This window comes from Brassica napus, chromosome C8 (genome assembly GCF_020379485.1).
Source record: "Brassica napus cultivar Da-Ae chromosome C8, Da-Ae, whole genome shotgun sequence".
In the NCBI taxonomy this organism is placed as follows: Eukaryota; Viridiplantae; Streptophyta; class Magnoliopsida; order Brassicales; family Brassicaceae; genus Brassica; species Brassica napus.
This window is the reverse complement of record NC_063451.1, coordinates 41,303,808-41,319,327: the sequence shown is the minus strand read 5'-3', so window position 1 is coordinate 41,319,327 and position 15,520 is coordinate 41,303,808. Positions and strand designations below refer to the sequence as shown.

General features: G+C 35.7%; 2 protein-coding genes and 2 long non-coding RNA genes across 9 annotated transcripts; 1 reads left to right on the top strand and 3 right to left on the bottom strand.

Moving 5' to 3' along the window:
- Positions 1–547: 547 nt before the first annotated feature.
- On the bottom strand, positions 548–2,361 carry LOC111208464. The gene is made up of 2 exons (XR_002660350.2): positions 980–2,361; positions 548–893 (listed from the first exon to the last, which is right to left on the bottom strand). It is a non-coding gene; the product is annotated as an uncharacterized LOC111208464 (long non-coding RNA).
- An 8,124-nt stretch (positions 2,362–10,485) lies between these two features.
- Positions 10,486–10,955, bottom strand: LOC111208863. The gene is made up of 2 exons (XR_002660759.2): positions 10,721–10,955; positions 10,486–10,622 (listed from the first exon to the last, which is right to left on the bottom strand). It is a non-coding gene; the product is annotated as an uncharacterized LOC111208863 (long non-coding RNA).
- On the top strand, positions 10,643–12,468 carry LOC106416114 (transcription factor PIF6). Of its 5 annotated transcripts, XM_048764900.1 has the most exons (6): positions 10,644–10,777; positions 10,868–11,066; positions 11,139–11,303; positions 11,383–11,520; positions 11,617–11,682; positions 11,766–12,468. In XM_048764900.1, exons 1-6 carry the CDS (start codon positions 10,740–10,742, stop codon positions 12,144–12,146), a joined length of 987 nt encoding a protein of 328 aa, XP_048620857.1. In that variant the 5' UTR covers positions 10,644–10,739; the 3' UTR covers positions 12,147–12,468. The 5 variants fall into 5 exon arrangements, with proteins under 5 accessions (XP_013712403.1, XP_048620857.1, XP_013712405.1 ...); XM_013856949.3 differs by having other exon boundaries at positions 10,643–10,777; positions 10,868–11,303; XM_013856951.3 differs by having other exon boundaries at positions 10,675–11,303; positions 11,766–11,850; positions 11,959–12,468.
- LOC106416113 (charged multivesicular body protein 7-like) lies at positions 12,353–14,996 on the bottom strand. Of its 2 annotated transcripts, XM_022708440.2 has the most exons (9): positions 14,519–14,983; positions 14,385–14,444; positions 14,135–14,302; positions 13,720–13,902; positions 13,357–13,487; positions 13,074–13,242; positions 12,880–13,009; positions 12,538–12,799; positions 12,353–12,401 (listed from the first exon to the last, which is right to left on the bottom strand). In XM_022708440.2, exons 1-8 carry the CDS (start codon positions 14,708–14,710, stop codon positions 12,561–12,563), a joined length of 1,272 nt encoding a protein of 423 aa, XP_022564161.1. In that variant the 5' UTR covers positions 14,711–14,983; the 3' UTR covers positions 12,353–12,401; positions 12,538–12,560. The 2 variants fall into 2 exon arrangements, with proteins under 2 accessions (XP_022564161.1, XP_022564162.1); XM_022708441.2 differs by having other exon boundaries at positions 12,387–12,793; positions 14,519–14,996.
- Between the last annotated feature and the right edge of the window lie 524 nt (positions 14,997–15,520).

Genomic DNA, 15,520 nt, shown 5'->3' with positions numbered 1-15,520 from the left:
GATCCTTAAGTGGGTTTCTTAATGATTATTTTATATTTTAAATGTACTTAAGTGGGGTTAAGAACCCAAGTTAAGAAACTCTCATTTTGATCGGTCCAATGGGAGTTTTTTAATTAGGGGTTTTTAAAAAAAAATTTTAATAAAATTTTTATTTATTAAATAAAACATATTAAAATATAACATTTAAAACATAGATTAAAAAAACATAAAAACAAAGATTAGTACAATAATCGAGAATAATTCAAAAAAAAAATCCGAGGTTGAATGGAAAATTTCTCAAAGGTAATGAATGGAAAAATTCTCAAAGGTTCGATCAAAATGTTGATCAAAATTTTCATCAAGTGATCCCTCAAAAGTGTTTTGAGAAAAAGAAACCATGAGATAAATAACTCGTTTCCAAGTAATTTCCATACTCAACACTAAGAAAAATACAAACAAACAAACACGAATTGTTGACACTCCATATACAACGGAGACAGAAGTGAAGTAGCTTGACATAAATTTACCTTACAAAATGAGCTTTGGTAGTTTGATTTTACCCTCGTGGTTCGTTCATAGACTTATTTATTTATTAATTAAAAGTGGCTTACAAATACATTTTGGTTTACAAAACTAAACCATAAATTAAAAAAATAAAATCAAACCATCTCAATTTTAGGTATACACTAAACCAAAAAAAAAAATCTAAACCTAAAAAAAAAGACACACCGCCTTAAGGCACCACGTCATCATCTTCCTTCACCACCCGAAACAGGAAGATTGACTGGTGTGGCCACGGCGTCTTCTTATTCTTCTGATCCTCACCGGCGGAGTCTCTGATTCGTCATGGGTTCACTTCCGGCGATTCTGCTCACAGCTGCTCACGACCACGGACCAACATCTCTGCTCACGACCTACCAAAAACAAAAAAAATTAGATTCAATAGAGACAGAGACACAGAGAAATAGAGATTCATCCAAGAGAAACCAATTGAACAAACAATTGCAGGTTACGAGAGCCATCTGAGAAGACAAGAGAAGAAAAAGAATAACAGAAAAATAGAAAAGAAAAAGAAAAGAAAAAAGAAAAAGAAAAAGAAAATAAAATTGATGGCTGAGAGTGACACGTGTGCACTTTCAAGACTTAAGGATCCGTTATCAAACATCCACATTAAGGATCGATTATTACAGTTTCATTTAGTTTTCATTTAATTAAATGATGTTATTTGTTTAAAAACCCTCTTAAAAAACTGTAATAATCATGCTCTTAGTTACACTCTTTCAGTTTCTTTACTTGTTACTTTATAATTAACATAAAGCAAATAGTCAAGTCCAACCAATTTTTCAGTACTAAAACTAATAAAAAAAAAATCAGTATTAAAACCAGCCCTTTTATCAATCAAGCAAGGGAAGCATGATAAATGAGTAATGAATGCGTAACCTTAAAGAGAGGAGCTAATGAAAGATTCTTCGCCTCTGGACACTTAAAAGGACCTAAGGAGACGTCACAATCTTCATCACACACTTGAAAACATTTTTTTTTTGCAAGCACGAGAAAATGCAGACACAATGCCCGTAAACACCATCGACAACATTTTCACATTCCCCACGTCAACGTACCTTTTTCCACGTGTCTCCTCACTTTGTCGCCTCATCACTCTCTTTAGTTTTTATTTGTTATTGACTGGGAGTATTTAGGATGAATCCACCTAATTTCTTATGAAGACGGTACTCGCCACTAGTCTTGTTTTAATTTTCTTAATGAAATCTAAAATATACCTTTAGGTTATTCATGGCCAGTTAAGTTGACAAGATCATTCGAAACTACTTGCTTTCTTCCTTTTACATTTTTATTATTGAGAGATTTTAAACAGAAATGTAAGGTATTGCATTTATCTTTTTTATTGCTATTGTATTTATCAATAAGCCAGAATTAAGCATACACAGGTAATTAATGACCGATATTTATGGCGAAGATAACGTTTGGTTTGAAGAAGCAAATAGATTTAGACAGAAAAAGATGTAGCTTGAACCAAAAGAAACTCTAAACATGTAATAGAGACGAGAGACAGAGAGAGAGAGAGAAGAAAACAAGGGTAAAAGATAAAGAAGATATATGTTCCCCACCATCCCTACCATTACCATCATCATTCATCACTTTTTTCTTTCTTCCTTTTTTTTCTTGAAAATTTTCTCTACAATCTACACCACTCTTTGTCCCCTTTAATTTGTAACACTCTCTTGCATATATCTTGTACTCTTCTTTTATATGTTTCTAGATTACCAATATGTTGCATGTATTTGGTCAGTACTTTTCTTTGATCTGATACAAAGCATGAATATTCCAAAAAAGATCCACCAAAAAAATAGAAAGAGCAACTGGAATACCAAAGATATATATATATATATATATATATATATATATATATATATATATAGAAACAAAGATTTTTGATCAAATTTAAGCAAATTAAAAAAATACTCTCTCGGTTCCTGAAATTAAGATTTTCTAGAGTATGCACGCTTATTAAGAATTTTAATAAATGTTTATAATTTAATTTATTTTTTACTTTATTATACACTTTCCAATAACTTTCCACCAATGAAATTTAATCAATTCAAATATTTTTCATTAATGTTTCTCAAAAGTATAAAAAAGTACCTTAACAATATAGAAAATCTATCTTTGTGGAACAAAAAAAAAATCTAAAACATCTTACTTTCAGGAACGGAAGTAGTATATTTTTTTTAAGTTGATCAAACAATATAAGTAATTGTAAAGCTTATAAGCAACTGAAATACCAAAGATATATAATAAAGTTTATATACCATAAATAACAAAGGGAAGCTAATAGCTTATAATGCATATATTACATATTGGAAACTAATTTCAAAAGGAAAATAGTGAATCTCAGAATTCAAGGCACTCATAGTTTCTTAGTTTCAAAATTAAATGATTATGTCTGGTCCTTTTATAAATCATTAAGTTGTAAGAGAATTTTCCCCTCTCTTTTTAAGGAAAAAGAACAAGAAATCTACTTTATATTTCATCGCAAATTGTGATAATTCGTCTTTACTGCAATGTGTTTGCTTGTCAGTAAAATCATGGGTGGCTTCAAATCAGGATGATTGCATGTTTCGTGGCTCTTTTGTAACTTCTCTTGCTGGCCAACTCATTTCATTTTTCTCGTTTTCTGCTTCATTTTTTATGTTACAAAGTTGACCATAACAACATGCAAGACCGATGTAAAAAACATGCAGACCCATTTATTACATTCCATGAATACTTTTAGGTTTTGAAATCAAACTGTCTTTGTCATTCTTCAAACTAAAAATTATGTAGATCTTCTGTGATTCTAGTCGATATTGCAAAAATTAAGTAGTCTTAGTAATCCATAAGTTCATCTGAAGAGTGATGAATGAATGAAAAAGCTACGTAGTCTTTTGCCCCCAATCAATGGTGTTTTATCATTTAAACATAAGTAAATGCGTTTGGTCTTGTTTTAAAAATATTTATTTCTCCCACTTTTGCTTTACAATGACGTTTTCTTCTGTAACTATGATAAAAGGTACTCAAAATCCCTTTAAACCGAGCGAGAACGTGTTTTTCTTTAATCACAATTCAAAGTTTACGAAATAGAGGAAGATTTGGTGTCTAAAGTAGTCTAGTAGGGTAATCTAGTGAGGTATTAGTGATGTTCTTTTTCATTTTTCTTACTATATACTACAAGTTTCATGAAGCTGCTTAATACATTAATGTATATGAATGCATGAAACTCGATAAAGCAAAGATACGGGCCGGGTATGTGTGTGTGCGTGTTGATATTGAGGTGTTACGTGCGTGCCTTTTTATAGACCTATTGATACTATATTTTATTTCAATAATGTTGATTTTTGATTACGCACTAACCGCATGATTGATTTGGGATTTTTATTTTATTTTATTAATCCTCAAAATCGTAAAATATGATAATGTTATTCCTCGCTGTGTATAACACTATGTTTCCCTTTAAGATATGGACTCTTGTATGACATCATTTCCCTACCAAATGACCATTTGGCACATGTCGATGCACATATAGTTTTACTCTCTTTTTCACATTACGTTATAAGAAGAGTATAAGCAAGCATATTATATAGCAGACTCTGGAAACAGATGAGGGCCCGATAATCCATTAATTGATTGTTAATACAATGGTGATATAAGCAAGCATATACTATTTTGCTATATTTTATCCAGGATTATCTATGTTCAATAAGAGAGCAATCGTAGTTGTCATACTGTTTCAACGAATCTTACGAGTCGATTTGCTTCACAAGCTTTTTCTTGTTATATCTAATTTGGTAAAATGGGATTTGTATAGTTTATATAGTAAGCTTCAGCGTGAAGCCACTATATCATTAGAATCATAGATTATATTCTTTATGTGGAGACAGTGGAGCTTTTTCATGTATTACTAGTGGTATTCCGGCGCGTAGCGCCGGATTCGTATGTTTTATTTTTAAATAAATTATGGCTTAATATTATTTAGCTTAATTTTAACATTTTAAATATTTTTGATATGTTTTTTCTGAGATCTTCTATATGTTTTTGTGTGTATTTGTTATCACACAAATTTTCTGAGATTTTCTAACTAATGTATTTAGTATTTACAGTAGGATCTTATCTTTGATATATAAATATTTTATATATTCAATCTGTTTTTTCTTTCATCTGTATTTTTTTGTTTTTGTTTTTTGCAGTTCTCTCCCAGTTGTTCCATATCAAAGATTAACAAACCAAGCCGATTTTAGGTTGCTTTTACGCTAATGACATATATGTACTACTTGTTAACTGCTTTAGTAGTATTTGGTTTCTCTAAAGTACATAAGACATACGTATGAGAGTGAACTGCAAAAAGACAGAAACCCAAATGAAATATGATTGCAACCTTTAACAACGGTGTTCCTGTGGATTTCTAGCCTTTCAAGTTCAATTATAATAATTTGATCATTTTCCCAGTCTAAACAACTATCACCATCTAAAGACTGTAAGATTCTTTGTCTCTGCTCTTGCTCTTCTCATTTACCACTTTTCTCTCAGCCAAAGACTCCGCCCCGGGAATTGATGTGCTCATTGAGAGTAATTTGTAGGTACAGCCACAAAGATCTGTTGTGCTCATGCTAATTACTCGAGCATCATCAGTCAGGAGAAATGGCCTTGAAACTGAAATGTGTATCGATGGAAATGGGCTAATCATATAATCTTCGATGGTCATTTGTTCTCCATACAATCGTGTTATTGCAGGAAATAATAGACTCACATCAACCCTAAAGCTTGAATAAGCATCCCTCACAATCACATGTACTGAGGTTACCAACAGAGCAATGAAGAATTGTAAATCTGGAAATAGGAGAAACCATGTTACATCTTTGCCTGAAAAGCAAAAGTTCCAAAAGATATAATGAATAAGAAATATTACTTACATGTTATCAAAGTACGACTTTTGGTGTAAATTGTATAACATGAACGAATCTGGCAGCACAAACTCTGTTCCAATAATGCACCAATTCACATCCAATTTATAATTAGAGGAACCAGAGTAATTAGTTTATCATCAACAAATAATGTTTTTTTAACAAATAATATGATTTTGACGTAAAACATCAAGACACTACATAGAGAAATGGTGTATATAATCAAAATTTGAAATGGCTTGACATCTATATTGCATCTTTCCTCTTATACAAATAAAAATACATGATATTATTGCATTGTGCTTCTTTTCTTCCTAATGCGTTAATTGAACCTGACAACTCCAACAACACTGGCATTAAAACATGTTGGGCATGTGAAAGATGACATTCCACGCTGGAGCTTCATGGATCACTTAGCACAGGAGATGTAACACCAGCCGTAGTTTTTTCCAATTAGGCAATCTTGGATTTGCATAAGAACTCAATAGCCTGAGTTTGTTGAGGAATATGGGTGATAATGTCATAATCCACTGTATTATGAGGTTGAGATAGTGGTTGCAGTAAAAACTTACTCGTGGGGGGTGACTCCAGTACATAGTTCTCCAATTCGCCTAGTGAAACCTGTTCCAGCTTCTTCACACCACGATACTGCTTCCCACTGGTGGAGTCATTGTCGGGTTGACAACCTGCAAATTGTGTGTAATCCAAATGTGGCGTCATGGTTTTAAGTACTCCTCAAATAGATTATGGTTTGCGGCCACCTCATTGTTAAAATAAAATGGTTCCCAGAAGTAGCATTGAGGTGAAGACGACCTGCAGTGACATTAATTTTTTTTCTTTTTCTTTTTTATTTGTTATAAATATATTATTAGGTGTGAGAATAATTCAAAAACTGGTTACCTCCTATAAACTTGGGGTTGATGTTGGTTTCTATCATCACTTTAGGGTGGACAACACCAGCTTCCAATCTCTTGTGGAGGAGTTCAGCAAGACTGTCAAAAACGCTGACGCAAACAGTTGCATCCCTGAGAAGGATGTACGTGTTTTTTTTTCAGTTATTATCTATTCTGGTTATAAAGTTAATTATTCGAGTAATAGGTGGATAGAGAATTAACTTATCTACTCGGTCGTTAACCATAAGTCGTTGAGTAGTCTGACTGTGGTCATTGTATGTTGTCCTGATGTCGCAAACCTCGCCAAGAATGTCTGAAAGAGAAGGGTTATCTTGGATTAGCGACAGCTGGGACTTCGACCATCTTCGTAGACTGGTTTAGACGGATGGCAACATTGGAATTACAGAGCTTGAAATGGTTGTTGCTTCTGGTGACATCAAAGCCACTTAGCTCGTACAAAGCACCCTCTCGGAAAGTGTTTAGGCGATGGACAGATACAGATATTTTGATGAGAGAGGACTGCAGTATAAAGGAGATTTGTAAAAAAAAAAATAAGACGCTGTAACCCTAAAAGAAATAAAAACAAACATGAAAGAGATTAGGCAAAACAATTACCTGATCATCCAAGAGCAGCATATTAAAGGCCATTAATTCTCCACCTTTTTGAGAACTTGAATTTGGTTATGCTACCTCTAACATCAAATCCGCTGATCTCGTAAGTTGTACCTTCTCTCAGAAGATGTCGGAAAGTGTTAAGCCGATGTTTACTGATAGACCCTTGGATAAGCGTTGCCTGGGAAGAGTCAAACAAAATTAGAGGTCTTCAAGTCTATGAGAAGCTGTCAGGTTTAGAGACAATAAAGGAACCTAAGGTGACAAACCTTTTCATCAAGGAGCATGTCCACTTCAATCAGTTCCCCTCCCTTGTTGAGAATGTTCTTTTTAGGGTTTTCATCAGATCTTTTGGGAAGGATGAAATTGAATTCATCGAGACTGAAGGACTGAAGTAAAGACAACGTCTCATCTTCTAGGCTTCCCGTTACAGAGACCCGAAGCCGTCGTGTGAGGGATTATAGAGAACAATGAGTACAGAATGAGTGGGCTGCGTAACTATTGTGGCAGTTTGGGTTTAGAAAGCATTAGACTTTGCTGTTCCTAAAAAAGGGGCCCATTACGAAAACAATAATTCACACGGGAAAGTGTTTTGGCTGAGCGTTTTGGATGAGCGCTGACGTGTCGGGATTTGCCCCTCCCTCCGTGATGACGTGGACGCAGGAGAAGAGAGACAATCCAACTTTATTATATAAGATTCTTTTGAGTTTTGAGACGTTATATTTGTTTTATTTCACAAGTTCGTCCAGTTACATCTTTGATTCACGTTCAATGATATAAATTTTATTCAAGTTTCTGAATAATAATAATTAAAAAGAATCCTGATTAATACTGACAATTTAAAAAGTTTTATTTTCCTTTCGTCGTGACTTGAAAGAATCTTAAATGAACTTAATAAATATAAGAATGCAAGCGTGAGTGATTGATTGTTTTCTTTTTACCAAGAGGAATGGTAGAGGCTCTCCCTTCTCTCTTAATGTTGAGAGAGAAAGAGATCTCGCGGTGGTTCCTCATATCTTCTTTTTTCTTGATCTGTATCATAGTTTCTGGTACACTGTGGTCTCTTCGTCATGGTGTAGCCGGCCTCGACTTCGGTGGTTTGCGACCTTTTCGGTTGAATCATCCGACTTTAGTGATTCCGGGGGTGGAGGCTCTCTATGCTCTGCGCCGCCGGCTCTTAACCATAGCCCTCTCGTCTTGTATCCGTTTAAAGGCGAAGGTTCGGTATTCTGGGTTTGATGTTTGGATGTGGCGGAGGAGATATCGTTGATGACGAGGAAGTTCTCCGCGAGATGGTGATGTGGATTTGTGTGATGCTTTCTTCTTTTGTGTTTGTGGCGTACGGGGTTGGATGAGCTCTCGAACTGTCGATTGATGCTCTCTAATACTTGGAACACAGAAGATGAAGGGCAAGCTGATGAAGATGGTGGTTTGATGATTGTAACCCTGTTCCCGGCAGGTATTCCGGTGGCTCTGTTGGTTCCGATGAATCTCTCCGGCGTGAATCTCGATTCGGCGGAGAATCTGAAGCGGCTTTCCTTCCGCTCGACGCGTGTCTTTCCCCTCTTCTTTTCATTACACGTGGTATGCACGTGTGTTTCTTGGGGGTTTCGGTTCCTGGGTGGATTTGGTTGGGCCTTTGGGTCTCGACTGTGTTTTTTTTTTTGTTGCCCGTCTGTGGGCTTGGTTTTAAGTTTATCGTTTGGGTTTTTAATAGCATGCTTGTACATTATGTTTTTTTGGTTTTATAAATATCAGACGGAAAAAAAAAAAAAAAAAAAAGATTGTTTTCTTTTTACCAGAGTGAGTGATTGATTGTAATGGAAGGACAAATGTCTAAATACATTGCAAAAGACGACAAAAGAAACACACAAAAGGTAACAGGAATCACGTGGCTTTCACGTGAACTTCACGCCCTTTTTTTTTTTTCCCACTTCACTTTTTCCCTTTGAGGAGAATGCTGCCAAAACTCCACCGTGGGCCCAGCCCACTCTCCATTGTCCTCTTACATCTGTGAAGGTTCTTCCCACAACCACGTGGGCTTTTTAGCCCATTCCTTTTTCACTCACTCTTTTTTTTTGGTCGTTAATACACAAAAACATTTTATTTATTGACATTATATCGTGGTTCTATCGTTTTGCGAGAGAACGAAAACTGATGAAATCTAAACTTTTGTTGTTTTCATTTAATGCTTTACGATATTTGTCTATGTTGTGGCAATCTGACATTCCGACTGTTGGTCTGTTTATTTCTAATTTAAACCACTGTTACCGCTAGACCATCTTCGAAAACATTCTATAACTTCAAATATTAAGTTTTTTGTTCTCCAAAAAAACTTTTTGAAATTTTGAAAAGTGAAACTCTATATTTGAAGTTTCACTCCTCAAAACTTTAAACTTAAAGTTTCATATTTTTATTTACATTTTGGTCCTTACAACTACACATAACATTTATGATTCATAAATATTTTATTGTTTATTGTTTCAATCCTTATAAAAATTATATCTCATAAATATTTTAAGTTTTGTTTACAAAATCTAAGTTTTACACATAAAATTAAATAAAACTTTAAAATAAGATTTAAAATATTTAAAGATGCACTACAAAAAAACATATTTTTTACTAGGGCAGTATTCGTTGTAAACTCGTCGTAAACGGGGTGTTACGATGAATTAACGTCGAAAGACGTTTCGTTGTTAAACGTCCGTCGTAACGGAGGTTTCGTCGTAAACGACTCGTTACGTTTACGACGAAATATATTCCTCGTAAAGCGGAGGGAAAGGATTCGTCGTAAACGACACGTAAGCTTTCGTCGTAAAGCACACGTAATTGTTTCGATGTAAAGCACACGTAAATACTTTCGATGTAAAACCCTCGTAAATATTTCGATGTTAATCACTCGTAATCATTCGATGTAAACTCCATGTAATGTTTACGAGGAGTTTACATCGTTTCTTATTATATTATTATTAATTATAATAAATTTTAATTTATATTTAATATTCAGAATTTAAAATAATTTAAATTTTAAAACGAAATATGATATTGAAAAACATATTTTAAAAAGTCATACAATAATATTTAAATTCATATTACAAACAGAAAAATAAAAAAAACTACATATTCTCGAAGTAGTTGGTGGGGTTGCTCGGCTGTTGACGGGTTGGATCGGACTCTTGGGGATCTCGTGGTGGCATTTTCTTGTTTTCTTTGCTAATAAATCCGAATAGACATTTCGACTCCTCGAGGCTAGAAATATGGAGTGTAGACTTCAAATTCAGAGTAATCAAGCTTATTTATTTCTGTAGTTGCTGTCCACAATTCTATTTATTTCTAAAGCATTAAATTTAGAATAATCAAGGTTTAAATTTTTTTTTGAAACTACAGCTCTTAAAATAACCTACAGCTGTACAAGTGCTCTGCAGAACCAAATATCCAAAGCAATTTTTTAGTGTTTTCCATAAAATTCTACAGCAATAAAATTTAAAACCACAGCAAAAAATCTACAGATTTTTCTTACCGCAAAAATTTTAAAGTTACGGTCCTTACCAATCAAACCCTATTATGATTTCGTATTTAGGAATCAAAATTTTGCAATGAAAGTTCTAGGAAAAACTAGAAGATGCCAAGATTCGATTTAGTACAAATGAACAGCACTGTCCCACTAAGATATTAACTGCACCTGAGAACAAAAAAAATAAAAAATAAAGAAAAGCGAAATATAAAGAGCTAAAAGACTCTGAGGTTGATCAACAAAAAGAAAGATTAACTTTCACTTACTCTTCCAAACAAGACAAACATGACTTCTCCATCATCATCATCATACTTCAGACCAAATTAAGTTCTTCATTCACATAACATATACACAACACACAAGCTGATGCAGATGATGTTTGTTCTTACCAAGCTGATTTATTGTTGTTGCAGGTTAACTGATCAAGAGTATATGGAGCTTGTGTTTGAGAATGGGCAGATTCTTGCAAAGAGCCAAAGATCTAATGGCTTTTCTATGCATAATCAACGTACGAAATCGATCGTGGATTTATACGAGGCCGAGTATAACGAGGACTTCAAGAAGACTATTCATGGTGCTGATACTAGTGACAAGAATCTTGTAGACACTCAGGTTGTTCCAGAACCTCTTGTTGTTGCCGCATATGAAACAAACATGCTGATGAATCAACTTAATTTGATTCAGAGTTTGAAAGCGTCTTCATCAAAGAGGATGGTGGTTGATTATGAGAACCGAAAGGATATTGTACCTCCTGATGAGCAATCTGTGGTTGCTGAGAGGTCGGTTGAACTGGGATACGACTCCACAGATTTTACTGAAGACAGTGAAGAATCGACGTATCAAAGCAGTGTAAGAGGGTTGATTAATTCACAGATTTGGTTTTATATTGTTAGGTTCTTGTCTGAAAACAGTTTTTGTCTCTACGCAGAGACTAGATGATGTGAGGCCACAAGTTCCTGCAAGAACAAGCAATGTTTTGGTCAAGAGAAGACGCAAACAGAAGCAAACAAACGATACAAACAAGAAAATGCGTAATTTGCAGGATCTACTCCCTAATTCTCAAAAGGTTTTGTCCACGCAAACTAAACCTTTTAATCTATTTCAAAAGAGACCATCTTCGGAACCATTACTTACGTTACCCTAAATATTCACTTGTTCATAGGACGACAACGAAGCATTACTAGATGAAGCGATCAACTATATGACGACCCTTCAACATCAAGTTCAGGTTATAACAAACAAGCAAAAACACTTCCAACTTGTTTCATGTAAAGATTCCTTTTTCTAACCTGTATGAATCTTGGATGACAGATGATGACGATGGGTAACAGATTTGTTACACCAGCAACAATGTTGCCTTTGGGGCCGCAATACTCTCAGATGGGTCTAGCAACAGGTATGCAAATGGGCGTACCACAGCTTCTGCCTGCGCCTGTTCTTGGAGCTGGCTTGCCATTGGTTAGTACTTCAGCAGATGTGCTAAGGGTTCTTAACCATCCTGTAGGACCTGTACTAATGCCAATTCAAAACTCAGCACTTTTCACACCAACGGAAAACTATTTGCCCCAATCTGTTCCGCCGGCGTATGCTGCTTTCCCTAACCAAATACCAAACTCCACCACTTCGTCAAATCTAGATGATGCTAGGACACATGGAGGAAACCTGTCTGGTAAAGAATCAGATAAACCGTGAGCAGATGAAATAGACAGTGATGATAGTTACCTGCTGATTTGCCGACTTGTTATTCTCCAAGTAAGAAGTGAGAACACTAGAGCCATATCAAGGTGGACCATACAGATCCAAAGCAGCACTACAAGATCAGAACAACTTACCATGAAAGGATCTGCTCAAGTTTCTCCTATTTAGTGCCAGCTCTCCTTGTTCATGTAACATATAGGTTAATAATAATAATCTCGAGTACTAGTTTCCCTCTGACGACAAATACATCTGATTTATACATTAGAGTGAAGCTTTAGTTTCTTGAATCCCAACAAAATGCATTGCTTACAAATACCATGGACGTGGATTTACCAAGTTCCTTTCTATTTATATTGTACAACACCAAGTAGAGAAGAGATCGCACCACAATGAAGATGCGTTCTGCGACTATGCTGCTTCAAGAATCTTTTTGCCGCCATCTTTCATCCGAACTGGTTCAGTCGCTTGCTCCTCCAATATTTGTTTTGTGTTGCCAAGTTTAAGCTCTGAGAACATCTCAGACAGTGAATCTGCAGTATCTGAAGTCGTTGGTCTAACCTGGGAACTTTCGCTTTCAAGCTCCATCTCTAATTTCATGAACTCTTCTTCAATATTTTCATCATCAATATCTGGATATGGAGCTGATTCTGCCACAACAGCAAAGAGTCTAGATAAACATGAAAGCTGTTGGACTAATCAAATGACCCGAAACAAAAACACCACTCACCGAGAGCCTTTTCAACTTCCTTCTGTGATTGAATGGTATCTTCGATTTCTTCCAAATAGTCATGAACTTCATCTGGACTGATCTTGATGTCCTTCATAACCCTCGCTCCAGTTTTGATTGCTTCTGAGACCTGCCAAACACAGAGAGATATTATTACAATTCCCAAAATGACAAGCTTTCAGTGTTCGACATACCATTTTCGTTGATTCGGAATCAGCTATATTGCTCAACACTTCCTCTACTCTGTTCAGAAGTGACGTGCATTTTTCTCTGCTCTCAGTGGTCAGCTTCAGTTCCCTTGCATGCCTTAGAGCAACTTTCTGGTGTCCAGACTTTAGAGATGCCAACGCTGATTTCCTTGACCTACAAAAGGAAAATAAAGTCACACTCTTGAATTCAATCTATTTGGCCTTTTACGGAAAAAATAAAGCTAAATTATATTTTCCAAGTCTACGATCAAGAATTAGAAAGTGTTACATTTCACAACGTTGGTCCATCACTTCGAGTTGATTTTGGAGCTTCTCTGTGGTGCTTAGCAAGTGCAGAACGTCACAGTCTAGAGTTGAGATACCGGGAAGTGCTGATTCTGAAAAGAACACTTTGACACCCTGCAAAGAACAAGTATGTTGGATTCAGACATTATGCATAGGTCTCGGCTTGAACTGAGCCTAACATCCGTACCTAGTCATCCTCTTTTACTTTCTGGAAGTTAATTTTAGGTAAGAAACTGACATCAAAAATTCAAGCAAGATATATACATCCTCAAAACTCATGGAACAATACACATTTACATGATATAAGAGTAATAAGACCAAAGAAAGAGGAATAAAAAGAACCAACCTCAATCAATTCTCCCCGATTAATAGAGATTTTATGCGCTTTTCCACACCCTGACAAGTGACTCAAAACAACAGATGCCTCATTCGAACCGTTGCACAAGTCCCGGAACTTGTTCAGCGTGACAACACAAGTAGAAGTCCAGTGCCCCTCAGATAAAAGTCTCACCACATCAGCAGCCTTCTCCTGCACATCACATATATCTTAATAACGTCCATCAACTACAGACTTACTCAATAGACTGCCAACTCTGAAGACATATTAACAAAACAGCTATACAAAGGAAACCAACCACCTAAAAAAAGATAGCTTGAAGACTTATATAGTTAGCTCACTCATTTCAAATTTTAACCATTACAAGCCACATTCACACATTATATACTCCATGTATGTGAACAAAGCAAGAAATCAAACACACCTTCAAGAGAGGAACAATAACAAGTTCGTTTTCAAGAATCTCTCCCGGCTTCACTGAAGGTTGAGATACTAAACTTGTCACTGTCCTCAACAAACGAGATAAACGCCCACTAACCGGACTTTCAAGTTCACTTGCCAGCACAACATCACCTTCACTATGCATCAATAACTTGAAACAAAGAAGACAGACACACCAATCAATTTCAAGAACAGAGTCTAATAAGCTACAAAAGCCCTTTCACCAGACTCACCAGTACATGATCAATGCATAAAGGCGTCATTCCTCCTCGATCAAACCACGCCTTCTTCACCTTTTAGAAACAAGAATACATTAATTAATCAGTTCTCTTCTACTAATCGTTCCAACTAAGAGATTTGAGCAGACCTGGACAGGATCAATGATGAGCACTCCGAAACGACGCGAGACCTTGATGATCAAATCGCGCCAAAACTGAAATTTAACTTCCCAATCGGATCTCTGTCCGCTAAACGCCTTGAATCTAGCCGTCGCCACCACCTCATCGTCCCAATCAGGAACTTCGCTTCGTATGAACTCCTTCACAGACTCCGAATCCATTTTTGGAAATTTAGAGTAAAAATCCACAAGGATGGTGAACAAAAAGCTTCTATACTCTCGGATTTACACGAATCTCGACCTAATCCTGCGAATTTGAAACTCGATTTCCCGCCGATCTGGTTTTATACGAAGATCGTCGTCGGAGAGAATAGTCAGTCCTAAACGAGTTCTAAACTCCACAATGCCTTGCCGTTTTAGTTATAAGTTATAGCACTGGATGGCGTTTTTATACTGGATCGTTTTAATTAAGCCCGGCCCATTAGTGAGACGCTACACATCTTTGAAAACGAGACTGGTCAAAAGATCCAACGGCCAGTGTGCTCTGATGTTTCACCAACAAATCCACCATCAAATCACTATCTAAAGTCTAAACTACCTCTTACTATATAATATATGTTCACAAAACGAGTAGATAGCGACTAAACCTATATAAAAGAAAGAACCTTAGTTCTTAAGGATAAGTAAACATCTAATGGGCCGGCCAGTTTATACGGTGACCTAATGTAATGGTTGACACACGTTGCTATCCTTTCTCATGATTTTCTATTAAAAAGATTAATATTGGAAAGTCAAACTCGGCAATAGTAAATTAGTAAATTTTCTTCTGGTGATTGATGAAAAGCGAAAAAAACATTTTTAAAAAATGTGAGATCGGATCCACATTAAGAAGTGAGAACTAAAGAGGAGTGACGTAGAAAAAGGGTAAAGACATAAACGGGACATGAAGGACCTTCCATGCCTATAGTAAATGCGTTATTATTTATTACGATAACGATTTGGTTTATCCATGTACACCACACAATGCACCTG

Excerpts from the sequence above, each read along its gene's own strand:
- LOC106416114 (XM_013856948.3), top strand. The coding sequence starts at position 10,821 with ATGCAGATGATGTTTGTTCTTACCAAGCTGATTTATTGTTGTTGCAGG. Across the intron at positions 11,304-11,382 it reads AATCGACGTATCAAAGCAGT|AGACTAGATGATGTGAGGCC; the intron begins GTAAGAGGGTTG and ends GTCTCTACGCAG. Across the intron at positions 11,683-11,765 it reads CCCTTCAACATCAAGTTCAG|ATGATGACGATGGGTAACAG; the intron begins GTTATAACAAAC and ends CTTGGATGACAG.
- LOC106416113 (XM_022708440.2), bottom strand. The coding sequence starts at position 14,710 with ATGGATTCGGAGTCTGTGAAGGAGTTCATACGAAGCGAAGTTCCTGAT. Across the intron at positions 14,303-14,384 it reads TATGCATTGATCATGTACTG|TTATTGATGCATAGTGAAGG; the intron begins GTGAGTCTGGTG and ends CTTTGTTTCAAG. Across the intron at positions 12,800-12,879 it reads GGAAGTTGAAAAGGCTCTCG|AATCAGCTCCATATCCAGAT; the intron begins GTGAGTGGTGTT and ends CTGTTGTGGCAG.